This window comes from Rana temporaria, chromosome 3, assembly GCF_905171775.1.
Source record: "Rana temporaria chromosome 3, aRanTem1.1, whole genome shotgun sequence".
Lineage (NCBI taxonomy): Eukaryota > Metazoa > Chordata > Amphibia > Anura > Ranidae > Rana > Rana temporaria.
Window position 1 is genome coordinate 207,603,370 of NC_053491.1, and position 16,535 is coordinate 207,619,904.

The window sequence follows — 16,535 nt, forward strand, 5'->3', positions numbered from 1 at the left end:
GTGTTTGATGACTAATTTCCCCACAAATCACTATCGCTCAATTCTGCAAGTGATTGTAATTTATTATCGCTGTTTTCTAGCTGGTCTAAAACCACTTTTGACGTAAACGGACACTTTTTGGTTGCTATGGACAATCTCCAGTTTCCAGGCAGAAAGAACAGTTTTTATAATATAAAACTGCACACAGGGCACTGGACAAACCACCAGGGACAAAGGGGATGTGTATTTATTTGATACAGTACTGTAATCTGTAAGATTACAGTATACTGTATCTATACTGTGTTTTTTCACTTTTTGAATTTGGCTCTGTGAATCGAGTACACAGCGGGGAGACATTGCAGGATCCAGAGGACAGGGTAAGTAACTATGCCTGGATCCTGCGAATCGAGTCTGGCTCGGGGTTACCGCTTTTGGTAATGAAAATTCACCCCAAGCCAGGCTCGGGAATACCGCTCAGCAGGTTAAAGAGATCCAGAATAACAAAGAATTTTAATGTATATTGTTGTTTTTTTATATTTTATGCCTTATTAGCTTTCTTTGGACTTTTATCTGACCCAAGTTTACTCTCCAGCAGATTTTTTATTATCTGCTTGATTTTACTACTCGTTTGTGAGTATGCTATTTTACAGTTAAATACATTTCAGTGTTATAAAGGTAATGCACAAGGGCTGGGGCACCCTCTGTCTTTGTTTTTAATTTTAGACTTTGTTCTGGGTTCCCCCTGACCTGTTGAGAGTGGCCGCACAGCTGATGTGGTGGTGTGATTTGTGGAGATCTTCTTCCCTACTTACCCTACGACAATCTTTTGAGTGCAGGAGCATTTGTTTATTTGTGTATGAAACATGCTCATTCAGTCAGAGGTTGATTAAAATACACAATTCCAATAACTTGAATTGAATTTAACACAAACAATATTAAAATCAGTGCACCAACAGAATGATGGGATGTTTTAATTTATGTTATAATTTCAAAGAGAAAAAGCATTGTTTTTACAATTGACCAATTTTCTTAGTTATAGTAATACTTAAGGTGGAACTAAAGTCTTCCTTATGAGAGGCTACGGGGTTGATTTACTATAACTGGAGAAAGTAAAATCTGGGGTGTGACAGACTCACCTGGGACAGAGGCTTTTGGAGGGGACTGAATGCTAGCCTCTTGCCTTGTGATCATGGGCCCTGTGGCCATTTGAGGGAATGGTGCTCTTTGTGAACTGTATGCCTGGGACCCTGTATATGCCATTAGAGTGAATGAATGAATGAATGAAAAACTTATATAGCGCGGCACATGCGAACCAAATCGCCTCAGGGCGCTTGTTGTTCCTGTCTCTTTTGATATCAAAAGAGATGAGTTTTGATCTTTCTCCTGAACACTAAGTGATTTTCCTCCAACCGAATGCTGGTTGGTAAAGCGTTCCATAGTCTTGGACCCTGGACCGCGAATCTTTTTTCTCCTTTGGACTTGTAATTGGCTTTTGGTATTTGGAGCAAATTTTGGTTGGTGGATCGCAGAACGCGATTGGGGTTGTGAGCTTTTATTTTTTCGCATAGATAATAAGGAGCATTCCCATGGATACATCTATGCATTAGACAGAGTGCTTTAAAAGCAATTCTGCCTTTTAATGGCAACCAATGAAGGGTTCTCAGTGAAGGTGAGATTGATTCCCAGGGTTTTTTCCCAGTCACTAGTCTGGCAGCCGTATTTTGAACGACTTGCAGACGGGCGATTTGGTACTTTGAGAAGAAAAATGTTACTGCGCTGATCTAATTATCCAGAGGTATTTAATCTCTGGGAATATGGACATAAGTGAAATATCAGGGCCACAATGTACCCAATCTTAAGTGTGAATAACCTGAATACAAACAATAAAAAATATAAGAAATATATGAGACATACAAATGTGACACAGTGATTCCAAACTTAAATCATATATCTAGATCAGTGTGTCAGCATACAATCCATATGCCACAGTGCTTCTATGAGAAAAATGGCTGTTGCTGCTACTGACCAACCAAATAGTGAAAACAATACGAAAGATATTACAAAAAAATATATTATATATATATATATATATATGTGTGTGTAAAAACCCAATATGCGGTACGCCAACTGCACCGTGAGTTGTCCAATAACCAATATTGGAACAAAATAAAATAAATATCAATAAAAGTGAAATAATTATCAAACAACCATACAAATGTGCAATGTGCTGGCTGCACTTAAAAATAGTCCAAATGACAGGCAATCTTGCTCTTATACAATAGGTTCCAGCAAACACAAGGTTCAATGTTGGTAATGCTGTATACAGGAAAGTGCCGCTATCTCTTCCACCTGACAAAGATGTGCCACCATCACCAATGGTTAAAATCAACACTCACCAGACCCCAGATATTATTAGGCTCCAAAGTGGTGTCTTTTCTTTGTCGGTCAGTGGGTGTTGCCTCCTTTTCCCTTTTACAAGGTGTCATCAATTCCTCAAAAACAAGGGGCTCATCATGGTGTAGTATATTAAAATATGTATTTATTTAAAAAAGGTAAAAAAATATAACACTTACAATATAAAGTGCCTCTGACCGGCACTGAGTGTCTTTGGCAGTGTCAACCGTTAAAAGCCGCTGACCAGCATTTAAGTGGCGTCCTAAGAGGTGTGCTTGCCCCGCTGTGCTCCGCATGTATTGCTACAAGGGGTCCGTGCGCGCTGGTGTGCTGCACCCTCAATGTGTGTGTCCAAACAGCCTCTACGCGTTTCGCTAGTTGCGTCGTCAGGAGAGCACTTTCCTGTATACAGCATTACCAACATTGAACCTTGTGTTTGCTGGAACCTATTGTATAAGAGCAAGATTGCCTGTCATTTGGACTATTTTTAAGTGCAGCCAGCACATTGCACATTTGTATGGTTGTTTGATAATTATTTCACTTTTATTGATATTTATTTTATTTTGTTCCAATATTGGTTATTGGACAACTCACGGTGCAGTTGGCGTACCGCATATTGGGTTTTTACACACATATATATATATATATATATAATATATTTTTTTGTAATATCTTTCGTATTGTTTTCACTATTTGGTTGGTCAGTAGCAGCAACAGCCATTTTTCTCATAGAAGCACTGTGGCATATGGATTGTATGCTGACACACTGATCTAGATATATGATTTAAGTTTGGAATCACTGTGTCACATTTGTATGTCTCATATATTTCTTATATTTTTTATTGTTTGTATTCAGGTTATTCACACTTAAGATTGGGTACATTGTGGCCCTGATATTTCACTTATGTCCATATTCCCAGAGATTAAATACCTCTGGATAATTAGATCAGCGCAGTAACATTTTTCTTCTTAGAGCACTATTGACCCCCACTAAGGGCACACAGTACTGCAGCAGATCACAGTTCACATTTATTTATTTATTTATTTTCTTTTGCGCCGGTGACACTCACAACCAATTGATTTGGTACTTTGGGAGTCCGAGGTAAAGGGCGTTTGCATAATCCAATCTGGAGTTTACAATTGCTCCCACCATGGCCGCTATATCTTCTTTTGGAATAAAAGGAGTGAGTTTGCGTAGTAGGCGCAGCAGATGGTGAGATCCGCTGACTACTGACCCTATTTGTGCGTCCATTGTCATGTAGGAGTCGAAGATGACCCCGAAACTTTTGACTTTGGCGCTAGGGGTGATGATTTTGCCCAGAATGGGCAGGGGTGTCCAAGTTGTTGCAGGTTGATTCATACGCTTGGCGTGAAACAGGAGAAGTTCTGTTTTCGCTCCGTTGAGTTTAAGATAACTCTTTGTCATCCAGTCCTCTATCAAAGAGAGGCATGTCTCTAGATTGAGATGGTGATCCTGTTTGTTGCAAATGCAGAAATACAGTTGCGTGTCGTCTGCATATGAGTGATAAAGCAGTTTTTGGCTGCTGATGATTTAAAAAAGAGGACAGAGATAGATGTTGAACAGCACTGGCGATAGAGGCGATCCTTGAGGGACTCCGTACGATACCATTTGACTGATTCATACTGTTGGGACATGCAGTGTAAGGAGATGCTAATGCCATCCCCTCCAGCCATCTGTCTGTTCTCTGTGCTAATTGACCCTGCTATTGTGTGAAGATGTCCTGTGTTTACACTTATGATAATGTGTATTGTATAGCAGGTGAGCGAGGAGAAGGGACGTCTACCCTGAAAGGTCATATCTATGAGTCGCCTAGTCTGGGTAAAGGATTAGTTAATTAGCTCATGTTAATTTATGCTCTGGTTACCTCCTCTTTAAACTGTATATAAGGTTGTATTCTTGGTTCTATTAAACACTCCATGTTCAGCAGACAAACAAGTCTCGTCTCGTTGTGTGCTTGTGAGCAGCTGGAATATCTATATCCAGACTGATAGGAAGCGGTATGACGGAAGCACTCAAGCGGGGTGTGGGACGTTCCGGTACATGGGGTAACTCTGCATATAACCCAAATATCTTGGGTTATATGCAAAAGCCTAAACATTTTTTACCTTTAATAGACTTTAATCTAAGTCAAATTTAATGCTGCTGGTATACAAATTTTGATAGCGTAGTTGTTTGCAGTAATAACATGTAACTTTTCATGTAACTATGTTGCAATATGTTCCTTCAAACCATTGTTTTATTCGTCCCGAAGTTGGTATTTTAGAGCTTTATACACACAACTTGATCTTGATGATCATTCTCCAACACAAAAATGTAAAGCACCAAGTCACAAAGAAGTCTCCTCATCCAGTTTGAACTTGTTTATAGGTTTTCCAAAAGTATGCCACAGACCATATTTTGGACGGCAACAAACTTTCAAAAGTTGTTTAAAGCACCACAAAACATGAAACAATCTAAAATGGATGACCCTGAAAAACATTGGTTTCAATTGCAGAACTGTGATTCTCAGTGCTGCAAAAAATGTGTGATGCACCATAGATACAAGGTAACATTATTAGACATGAGATTGGTGTCACCTGATTCAGGTTATTTAGGCTCAATCAACAAGTCTATGGGCATTAGAATAAATTACCCACTTGGTAAGAAAATAGCAATTGGTCGTGATCCTCCCTGAGACAAACCAGCTCCAGGGATACCTTCCTGCACTTACTGCTTCCTCCTTTGTAGTCATACACATGCATGTTCAAGGCTTAGGCAATCAAAGTGTACATACTCCACAAAGTTCTTTCATTAGAAAAGTCTTTCAGATTACTTTGTATTTACAAATGCCGTCTGATATCCAAGGCTAGCATTAGTTTCTTCATTTTTACAGAAAGTAACTGAGATAACACATAAATGCTATTAGTCTTTGATATAGAATTTCACTTTTCCTGGTGCCCTGGTCTGACTGTCTCTATTCGCTTTGATTCCTTCCCTTTGTGAGGATTACTCTACTGTCTTGCTTTCCTAACCTCGACATTGAAGAGTAACAGAATTATACAATTTTTACCACAGGCTTTCTACCACTCGCCATCTGTATTTAATTAATAACTGTTATTGTTTTGGAGCCTCATTTCTGATAGGTGTAAATGATATAGCTCTAGACTTTACAAGTCGATTAGACGAGCCCTCACCTTAGAACTCTACTTATATTATTATATTTATGTGGCCCAAAAACAATATTGAACTATTTGTAACACAATTCAGCGTACTTAAGATTTATACAATGGACAAACTAAAATTATCTAAGCCAGATCCATATGTCAAATATGTCAAAATGCAATAACGCAGAGATATTACTGGGATTGCCGTGTTATAGTAAAAGCACAAGGTATTCAATATAGTGTACAGTTTTATACATATTGAAATCTAAAGTTAACAGTTCCAATATTATATTATTTAATTTGCTGCTCTTATGAGATAGCAAACATTATCTTAGCATGGGTATTATATAATTGCACAATTGTTATGTATTAACCCTTTTCATTTTTTCTGCAAGCATTTTCCTGGGAAGACGAAAACATTGAACAAAGTGATATAGCTGAACACTCATAATTATCTATTTAACCCCATTATTGCACATAAAAAAAAAACATAAATTGTTTAGAAAAGGTTTACTAAAAAAAAAAAAAAATTCCTTTTGCAACCACAAATCTGGCAATTATGTGTATTTTTCAGGTAAGAACCCACAATACACATTTTTATACATTTGATAAATATACACTTTTTTTCGATCTTTGAAATGACTAATTACAATTTAAAATCTGTTTTTAAACAATGCTAAAGAGAGTCTAATTAAGCCAGTAATGAAACCAAACTGTAAGTACTGACTAACTGGGTATAATTAACTTTACATAAAAATAAAAAAAATACAAAGTTTAGATAAAATATTTAAAAAGGGTAAACAAAATGCAATACTGTTTGGATACCCCAGCTTTTATATCACTCATTGGTTTGCCACTGTTAAGTACTGTTGAGATCTCTGTTATTAAACCATGATTTATTTGGCATATCTAGTTGTAATCAAGCATGTAAGCCCAATATAGAGACAAATATATATTCTAACAGAGGACACCAACTTCAGGGTAAAACTGGGAAACATGTTAATGATTTTTTGACATGCATTTATAAAATAAACATAAATAAAAGCTAAAACAAAATTTAAGACAATATAGACATTAAATTGTATAAATGAAAGCAATTATGTATATAGATATACATACATACACACACACATACAATTTAATAAACAAGGGTCCTAAAAAAACTACGCACAACAAAATAATGTCTATATCGCTATATAGCTAATGATAATACATAATAAAGCAATATATTAATGCAAAAACATTTTAATGTACTTACCCCGGAAATATTCCATCTTTGATATCTGTGTCTTCTTTGGTGGCTTTACAGGAGGATGTTTATTTTCATTATTTTTGAACAACGCCAGGCGCACAGCTGGGTCTAGATGAAAAAGTACATGTCAAAATTAAAAGGGCATGATATGTTTTACTGTTGTAAAGCTTAAGTTACTCTTGCTTGGACTTAGATGGCATGAGAACTGTCCTTCCAAAAAATCAAAAGAAATACTTTAAGAAATGCTTCTTCTGAAATTCAATCTATGTTAAAAATGTAAATCATAACTTACACAAAATATTTGTTATATATTTTGACATAACTTACCGGATATGCACTGCATATAACTCAAGCAATTAAAAATAACAATATAGAACAAAAAATTATAAAGTAATTTGTTTTCGCTAACCCAATACAAATAGGCATGCAAATCCAGACATAGTGCACAGGCTTTCTACAATATAATATTGCTTCTACATCAATGCATAAAATATGAAGTTGAAAAAGTAGATTGTATAGAATTATGTAACTGAAGTTCTCTAATCAAGTAGATGAAAAATTCAGAACATCTAGACTGTCATGCTTCTAAAACCTTGAACCAATTTTTTTTAATACAGTTTCAACTTCAAAGCATGTCTGTGCTGTGATGCTTCTCATTTGAGAAAAGCTTATTTTTCTATTTTCTGAAAGGCTTCATTGGGAAACCACTGAAATCTAAACATGACAATAAGTATACCAAATTTATTAGTACATTGTATTTAGTACTATTATTCAATTTTCCCTCTACTAAAGAGCACTATTGTTGTATATAGCTAATGCCCAATCCTATGTTATCAATATAGTTTATTGAAAAGGAACTCAAACTTCTAAATGCTTTAAAAGAAAAAAAAAAAAAAAAAAGGAACAACAAAACCAAACCAAACAAAAATGAGCCCCCCTAAAAAAAAAAAAAAAAAAAAAAAAAAAAAAAGGCATGTCTTTGAATCAATAGATTTTATCTGTGTGAGAGATACATAGTAAGAGGAGATGCTCTGTTTGAACGGTCTCCTGACTCGCTTGCAGAAAGTTTTGTGAGAGGCTTTATTCTAAAAGGTGCTAAAACTTAACTGTCAAAAATGTAAGTTACATAAACCTACTAATAAGCTAGTTAAATCATTTAACACTGCTACATTTTTTTTTATGAAGACTTAATATAGAAAGTCACGTCCATTCTTCCCACATTCTCAAGACAATATATAAAATAACACTAAACACATTGGGCCAGATTCACGTAGAATTCCGGCGGCATAACGTATTGTATTTACGTTACACCGCCGCAAGTTTTCCGGGCAAGTGCTTGATTCACAAAGCACTTGCTTGTAAACTTGCGGCGGCGTAGCGTAAATCCGTCCAGCGCAAGCCCGCCTAATTTAACTGGGGCGTGTATCATTTAAATTCGGCGCGTTCCCGTGCCGAACGTACTGCGAATGCTCCGTTTTGAAATTTCCCGTCGTGCTTTGCGCAACATGACGTCGCACCGATGTAATTTTTTGAATGGCGACGTGCGTTATGTCCTTTCCTATTCCCGGACGTCTTACCTAAAAAATTTTTTTTTTAAATTCGACGCGGGAACGACGGCCATACTTTAACATGGCCAGTCTAAATATAAGCCATGAAATAGCAGCTGTAACTTTACGCCGGGAAAAGCCGACTAGCGACGACGTAAGAGAATGCGACGAACGCGTTTACCTTCGTGGATCGCCGTAAACAGGTAATTAGCATACCCAACGCGGAAAATGACGCAAACTCCACCCAGCGGGCGCCGAAGTATTACACCTACGATCCAAAGGCGTATGAAGCCGTACGCCTGTCGGATCGAAGCCAGAAGCCGTCGTATCTTGGTTTGAGGATTCAAACTAAAGATACAACGCGCCAAATTTGAAAGTACGCCGGAGTATCAGCAGATACTCCGGCGTACTTCTTCTGTGAATCTGGCCCATTGGAACTGATTTACTGCAATTAGACTGTTCAGTTTGGAAAGGGAATTTCCCTTAGCTTAGTGAATGTGGTGTAAATTCACGTTGCTGAACTAACCCTTGATGTACAAGAAAAATGAAAACAAGCAAACTATGTTTTACATGATTGGATGATGAAAATCAGCAGAGCTTCCCCACTTTTTTTAAGCTAAGGGAACATTCCCTTGCAAACTGAGTCTATTTGCCTTCAGTAATTTAACCTCACAGACTGACTTACTAAAGGAAATTGAGGATGTTCACTTTGCAAAGTGACTTTTCACCCAGTTCCTATGTTTTTGTGCATAGGACGTGGAAACAAGGTTAAGCGACTCAATTATGCACAAAAAATATAGGAACTGGGGTGCAGAAAAATGGCAGCAGGTGTTCCGGACTGATGAGTCTTAAATATTTGTTTGTTCACCAAAGGCATGGAGAGCCGTACAATAATGAGTGTCTTCAGGCAACAGTGAAGCATGGTGGAGGTTCCATGGAAGTTAGGGGCTGCATTTCTGCAAATGGAGTTGGAGATTTGATTAGGATCAATGGTGTCCTCAATGCTTAGAAATACAGGCAGATACATATCCATACCATCGGGGAGGTGTGTGATTGATCTCAACATCATCCAGTCTGTTTGGGATTACATTAAAAGACAGAAAATATTGAGGCAACCTACATCCACAGAGGATCTGTGGTTAGTTCTTCAAGATGCTTGGAACAAACTACCTGCCGAGTTCCTTTAAAAACTGTGTGCAAGTATATTTAGAACTGATACGGTTTCTAAGGCAAAAGGCGGTCACACCAAATTGATTTGAATTTCTCTTCTGTTCATTTACTTTCCATGTTGTTAATTAATAAAATTAAACCATTTTCTGAAAGCATTCTTAATTTACATAATTTTTTCACACCTGCCTAGAAACTAATATATATCCTAACATATAATTTTAGCTTGAGGCTCTCTGACCCACAAAAAAACAAAACCTGCCACCTGTTGAGGAGTCTTAACCCACCCTTTAACTCCCGCAAATGGGAGGGGGTTCCGAGTGACGTTATTGACCATATATGGACATAACCATACTTGGTTAAAAAATTCACTGGGATCCCAGTCACGTCATTGACCTAGTATGGTTATGTTCAAATATGGTCAATTACCTCACCCGGAGATCCCTGCTCCTTCACTGGAGTTAAGTAGCGGGTTTGGATGCTTCAACAGGTGGTGATACTTTTTTTTCATGTGTCGGCACACAGTTTTTTCTTTTTTACCTCCTACTTGGCTACTGTACATAATCGGCCAGGCGGGATCTTGTTAAAAACTGTCATGCTTTTATTTATACTCGTTGGTGAATGAGTAGGGGTACTATGTTAAAGGGGATATCCAGATTCTGATAAGTCTCTACCCCCCCTCCCCTGCTTGCTGGGCTGCATGCTTGAATAAGGGTCTGGTATGGATTTTAGAGGGAACCTCAAGCTTTTTTTTGGTGTGCGGGCCCCCCACCAAAATGTATACCAGACCCAAGCAGCCTGGTATGGTTGGAGGGCCCCATGCCATTTATTTTCTTCATTTTTTAATGTCCCCTCTTTCATTTAAATTCTGCTGTCAACGGGGAATCAATTCACCAGAAAAATAAACAAACAAATAATTAAATACATTCGGTAAATAAGTCATGATCTAGCCATGCACTATTTAACGAATGCATGAAAATAGCGGTTGTTAAGGAGTCAGCATCCACCGGCTGTCATCCCAGCTGGCAGTTGGGGGATTCTCGGCTGACAGCAGAATGTAAACAGACATTTAAATACATAAAAAAAACACACAAAAAAATAAAAAAGGAGAGGAGGACCCAACGCCAAGAAAAAAAAAAATGGCATATAGCTCACCCAAAATCCATACCAGAAAGATTGCTGGTGCATCTCAGGGTACCACTGTCAAAGTAAACACAGGGGCAGGGCCACAAAGTTGACATGCAGGGGCCGAGAGAGAAAGAAAGAAAGAAAGAAAGAAAGAAAGAAAGAAAGAAAGAAAGAAAGAAAGAAAGAAAGAAAGAAAGAAAGAAAGGAAGGACACAACTACACTATATTACCAATGGCATCCAAGTTTTAGTCTGTAGGGTTCAATATTGAGTTGGCCCATACTTTGCTACTATAACAGCTTCAACTCTTCTGGGAAGGATGTCCACAAGGTTTAGGAGTGTGTCTATGGGAATGTTTGACCATTCTTCCAGAAGCACATTTTTGAGGTCAGGCACTGATGTGGACGAGAAGGCCTAGCACGCAGTCTTTGTTATAATTCATCCCAAAGGTGTTCTATCAGGTTGAGGCCAGGACTCTGTGCAGGCCAGTCAAGTTCCTCCACCCCACATTCGCTCATCCATATCTTTATGGACCTCGCTTTGTGCACTGCTCCAAATCATTTGGTGGAGGGGAGATTATGACATGTTTTTTTTATCAGGGGTTGGGCTTAGCCCCTTAGTTCCAGTGAAGGGAACTGTTAGGGCGCCAGGATGCCAAGACATTTTGCATAATGTCATGCTCCCTACTTTGTGGGAACAGTTTGAGGATGGCCCCTTCCTGTTCAAACATGACTGCGCATCAGTGCACAAAGCAAGGTCCATAAAGACACGGATGAGTACGTTTTGGGTGGAGGAACTTGACTGGCCTGAGTTCTGACCTCAACCTGATAGAACACCTTTGGGATGAATTAGAGTGGAGACTGCGAGCCAGGCCTTCTTGTCCAACATCAGTGCCTGACCTCACAAATGCGCTTCTGGAATAATGGTCAAACATTCCCATAGACACACTCCTAAACCTTGTGGACAGCCTTCCAAGAAGAGTTGAAGCTGTTATAGCTGCAAAGTATGGGCCAACTCAATATTGAACCCTACGGATGAAGATGGGATGTCATTAAAGTTAGAAAAAAAAAAAATTTTCGCAGTGTTTTCTATCCCTTGCAGCTCATTGTTTTTTAATATTTTCATTATTTAGTATGAGACTAGTGACCTTGCTGGCTGGGACTACATTGACTTAATGTGTGGGTCTCCTCCAGCTCTCCCCCCCCCCAGTTACAGCAGTGAGGAGATAATGCAGGGGGGTGGGGGAGGAGAAAGCCGAGTTGAGTGGAGTGAAAAACTTGACCAGCACATAGAGAATGCAATGATCCATGGGACTTGTCGTTTCTCTTTAGCTTAGTGCACTAGTTCCAGACGACAAGGGAAGAAGGAAGCAGAAAAAGAAGCTGTGAGTGATTTTTTTTTTATTATTTGAAAAAATAAATATCCAGAACAGGGGGGATGTAAGCATATTTTCCAAAAAATAAAAAATAAAATTATGCACATGAAGATTGTTATCTATGTTGGGCACAATATCTGAAGGAAATACATTTTTAGTGCTAAAGGTGAACTTATGTTTTAAGGAAAAGCTCATGTATTAGAAAAGCATGGGCTCTAATAGGGAAAGGAGAAACTCCATCCCCAAGCGTGTAGGCCCTGGAGATAAGTTGCTTGATATGCCAGGCAATGGTGGAGTGGCAAGCTGCCTGTCCTCTGAGCGCCTACAGGCAGAACAAAAGAAAGTCAGTCTTGCGACCAGTGGGTTTGGAGCCAGGTAGATCATGTAAGGAAATTTCTTTGACAAAAGAAAAACATTGAGGCCAAAAAAAAGAGACCCCCCCATGAGTAGGAAGGAAGGTTTTAGTCTCAAAACAATATTGTCCTTGTATCAAACAAGAAAGGGCTCTTTACAAGAAATCAGGCGAAAAGTGAGGTGGGGGGATAGAAATGCCATTTTGTACCTCTTTGAAATAAAAGATTGGACCTAGATGTCCAGGACCTCTTGGATTCAGACTGGCACAAATGCCAACAGCTGTCCCTCTGCCCCTTAATTGTTAAGGGGCATCACAGCAAGTCTGGTGGACTTGGGAGTCCATAGCTTGCGACACAAAGAGGTTAAGCCTGGAAATTGATTTCTGTGGACAGCAAAGTTCAGTAGACCAAAGATTTTAACCACAATGTATTGCACATATGAGATAGGGGACAATCTAGAGACTTGGTGTACTACATTCTCTAGAGTGTCTTCAAATACAGGATCCTGTTCTCTATTTATGTGTCTTGTCCAGTTAGCATCAGGGGGCAATTGAACTAGGAGCTGTAAAGTGTTTATTGCGAACTGAAACAGTCTATTTTTTCTTAAAATTACTTTTTTATAGGACCATTTTTATCAATAAGTTTAGGAAGAGGGAATATCTTCCAGGATTGCGTCAGTCAGCATAAAGTGCACAAACAGAATGTGCGTGTATCGGAAAAGCCCTTCTTGAATTTAAAGTGGTTGTAAATGCAGGACATTTTTTACCTTAAAGCATCTGTATCGTCCCTTCACACCCCTCCCCCCACACTTAGCTGAGGCCAACCTCGCTCCAGTACTGTGGCCGTCTGTAGCTCTCTTTGCTCACAGAGGCAGCACTGGGAGACATTGGTTCCTGCTGCTGTCTATCAAATTCCATAAGTACAGAGCGGGAGGCAGAGCTGATCCATGCTATCTGCGTCTAGGGGAACAGGTAGAGTGGCTTTGGATCAAACCCACAGATGGGCCCCCATGGGAAGCAGCTTTCTATGGGGGCGCACCTAGAAATGGAGAAGGGTGCCAGTGGGAGACCCAAGCAGAGAGAGTTTGGGGCTGCAAAATTGTTGCTGTTAATTGACTTGTATAATACATTAGTCAGTAACCAGAGGTGAGGGCATATATTGCACACATGGTGTGGTCACCTGATGGACACGAGTGATATGCAGTGATTACAAAGGAGGATTTTTGCAAGTCATGTTTACTGTGGTGGAAATATTGGACACTGTTTTATTTTACTTTTGGAAATATTGGACACATATGCATGTATTAAACACAATAAATGTTTATGGAGAAAGTGGAGAAACTCTACTAATCTCTACTAAGAGATTTGCCTGAAATTGTAATTTTAGTTTAAAAAATAGAATAAAAAATAAAAACTATTTTACAGTTATTTACAAATAAATATATAAAAATATCTAGATGTCACCGTTACTGATATTGTGAAGAATAGAAGAACGCCCATGCTGCTAAAGCTGCAATTCCAAACTTAAAGAGGTGATGGAACTATAGAGCTCAAGTGAGGTCATTTGTAAGCTCTAGCAAAGTCTTGATGTATACCATCTGTCTTTAAAAATATTAAATACATCTTGACAGACCAAAAGCGAATATAATCACATTTTATGCCTATTTTCCGCTTTACTATATTTTCCTCCAGGTTAAAGAACTTGGTGGCTACAAATTGGGGCAAAGTTCTTGGGTAAATTACGTGACATACACAGTTAATTCAGTATAAAAATTAAGAAGAATGCTTAACACATAAGACATTAGGTAGTTAATGGTATATATCACAGAATGTACTAATGGTGGAACCCTCCTGTGAATATCAATGTTACTCTGCAGGCACCATCCCTATAACAGAACAAATAAATCTCCCCAGCTTCATAAAAAGGGGACATTGGGGAGAGGTGAAAAAAATGGGACTTTAAATGTGTCACATTGAAAACAACGCTCTCAACCTAAATCCCCCTCGACAATTTACTGGGAAGGACTCAATCTCTCCTGAACAATGGCATTTGAACAACTGCTGAAATATTGAAAATGCCTTTCACATGGGAGTCACTCCAAAAAATATTCCACAAGCGGAATAATACTCCCTTCAAACTCGTCTCCATCTTTTTGAATCACTCTCCAAACTGCTGGCACAACTGTGATATAAGGCACCTTATATCACATTTGGTGGAGCTGCCCAACCCTTGCCACATTCTGGACCTCTGTGAATACGCTAATTGGATCAATTACTCAGTAATCATTGCCCATATTCTCGCATCTAGCCCTCCTAGGAGTGGGAATAACTGATGCTCCTCATCCACTATCAGCATTTATCACCCATGCTCTCGTAGCTTCTTGACGTGCTATAGCAAGGAAATGGTAAGATTCAGATCCACCAAAGATGTTATCCAAACCCTCAACAACCACTTTCTGATGGAGTACTCCTTCACTATAAGCCCACCTTCGACTTCCCAAGTCTATGAAGAACTAGGATCTTTGGCTCAATGATCACAAAAGAGCATCTCTCACATAAAGTATCACACGAGATGGGACTATAGGATTCCTCCCTTCTACTGTTTTATTGTAATGACTGGTTGCATACACATCCACCTGCCTTCAGGTTCTACTTGGGTTCACACCTCCCTCCACATTCCTGGTACACTGATGGCAGGCTCTGTTCTCTACTTGCCATGTTTTACATCCACTATGTTATCACGATTTCAGGAAAAGTTCTAATTTTCCTTTGCCCTGTACTCTGCATGACAACCTCTCTCATACAGCATGTGGCAAAGGCCATGGGCCAGATTCAGAAAGATGTGCCTATCTTTATGCGGGCGTAGCGTATCTCAGATACACTACACCGCCGTAACTTAGAGCGGCAGGTCCGGTATTCATAAACAACTTGCGCTCTAAGTTACGACGGCCCTCATTCGGAATTACGACGGCGTATCTGGAGATACGCCTTCGTAACTTCTTTCTGAATCCGGGCCCATATGTCTACATTTGGTGCCCAATACAGGCTGCTATTTTTCACTCTCATTGCAGGTAGAAGCAATAAATTAAATAACACCAAAACATTTGTAAGCTTTTTTTCTTCTGGTATTCTTATTAAGTATCGCCTTACCTGTTTGTTACTCCATTCAGTTTCTTTCTTGCCAAATGCTTTACAAACATTTTGTGTATTGGCTACAAAGGGCCAGATTCACAGAGGAGATACGACGGCGTATCTCCTGATACACCGTCGTATCTCCTGTCGTATCTATGCGGCCGATTCATAGAATCAGTTCTGCATAGATAGCCCTAAGATCCGACAGGTGTAATTGACTTACACCGTCGGATCTTAGGATGCAATACTTCGGCCGCCGCTGGGGGGAGTTTGCGTCATATTCCTGCGTCGGGTATGCAAATGAGGATTTACGGCGATCCACAAAGTTTTTTCCCGTCGTTACGTCGTCGCTAGTAATTTTTTCCCGCCGCAAATTTACACCTGCTTTAACATGGCTTAACTTTAGTCGAGCCATGTTAAAGTATGGCCGTCGTTCCAGGGTCGAATTTCTAATTTTTTTTGTTTTGGCGTAAGACGTTCGGGAATACGAATGGACGCTACGCACGTCGCCGTTCTAGAAAATGACGTCAAATCGCGCAAAGCACGGTGGGAATTTCAAAACTGAGCATGCGCAGTACGTCCGGCGCGGGAGCGCGCCTAATTTAAATGGTACCCGTCCCATTTGAATTGGGCGGGCTTGCGCCGGACGTGTTTACGATACACCGCCACAAGTTTACAGGTAAGTGCTTTGTGGATCGCACACTTACACTGAAAACTTGCGGCGGTGTAACGTAAACGGGTTACGTTACACGGCCGCAATTCTACGTGAATCTGGCCCAAAGTTTCTATATACTTTTGTATACTTTGTAATTCCTTTACAACAATAAAGATATATAGTAATAATAAAAAAATATATATACTTTTCGCTCTATTAAACAGTAATGTTTCAGAGCAGTATTTTTATTTTCTCAAACCAAATTGATGCTGATTAATGGAGTAAATTCAGTTTTATTCTGCTGAACCACAAATGCTTAAAAAGAGCTCATTGTTCTGGATGGGAAATTTCCCATTACCAGTTACCAAAAATTAAGAAGGCTACAAGCAC

The 16,535-nt window shown here is 39.2% G+C and overlaps 1 protein-coding gene across 2 annotated transcripts in view; it reads right to left on the minus strand.

Moving 5' to 3' along the window:
• LRRIQ1 (leucine rich repeats and IQ motif containing 1) overlaps positions 1–16,535 on the minus strand; it is a 264,195-nt gene that overhangs the window by 86,915 nt on the left and 160,745 nt on the right. Inside the window, exon 22 of one of the 2 annotated variants that reach the window (XM_040344178.1) lies at positions 6,797–6,898. In XM_040344178.1, coding sequence (XP_040200112.1) covers positions 6,797–6,898 — 102 coding nt within the window. Of the gene's footprint in view, positions 1–6,796; positions 6,899–16,535 lie in introns of those variants that run through there. The other variant, XM_040344179.1, reaches the window with a different exon arrangement.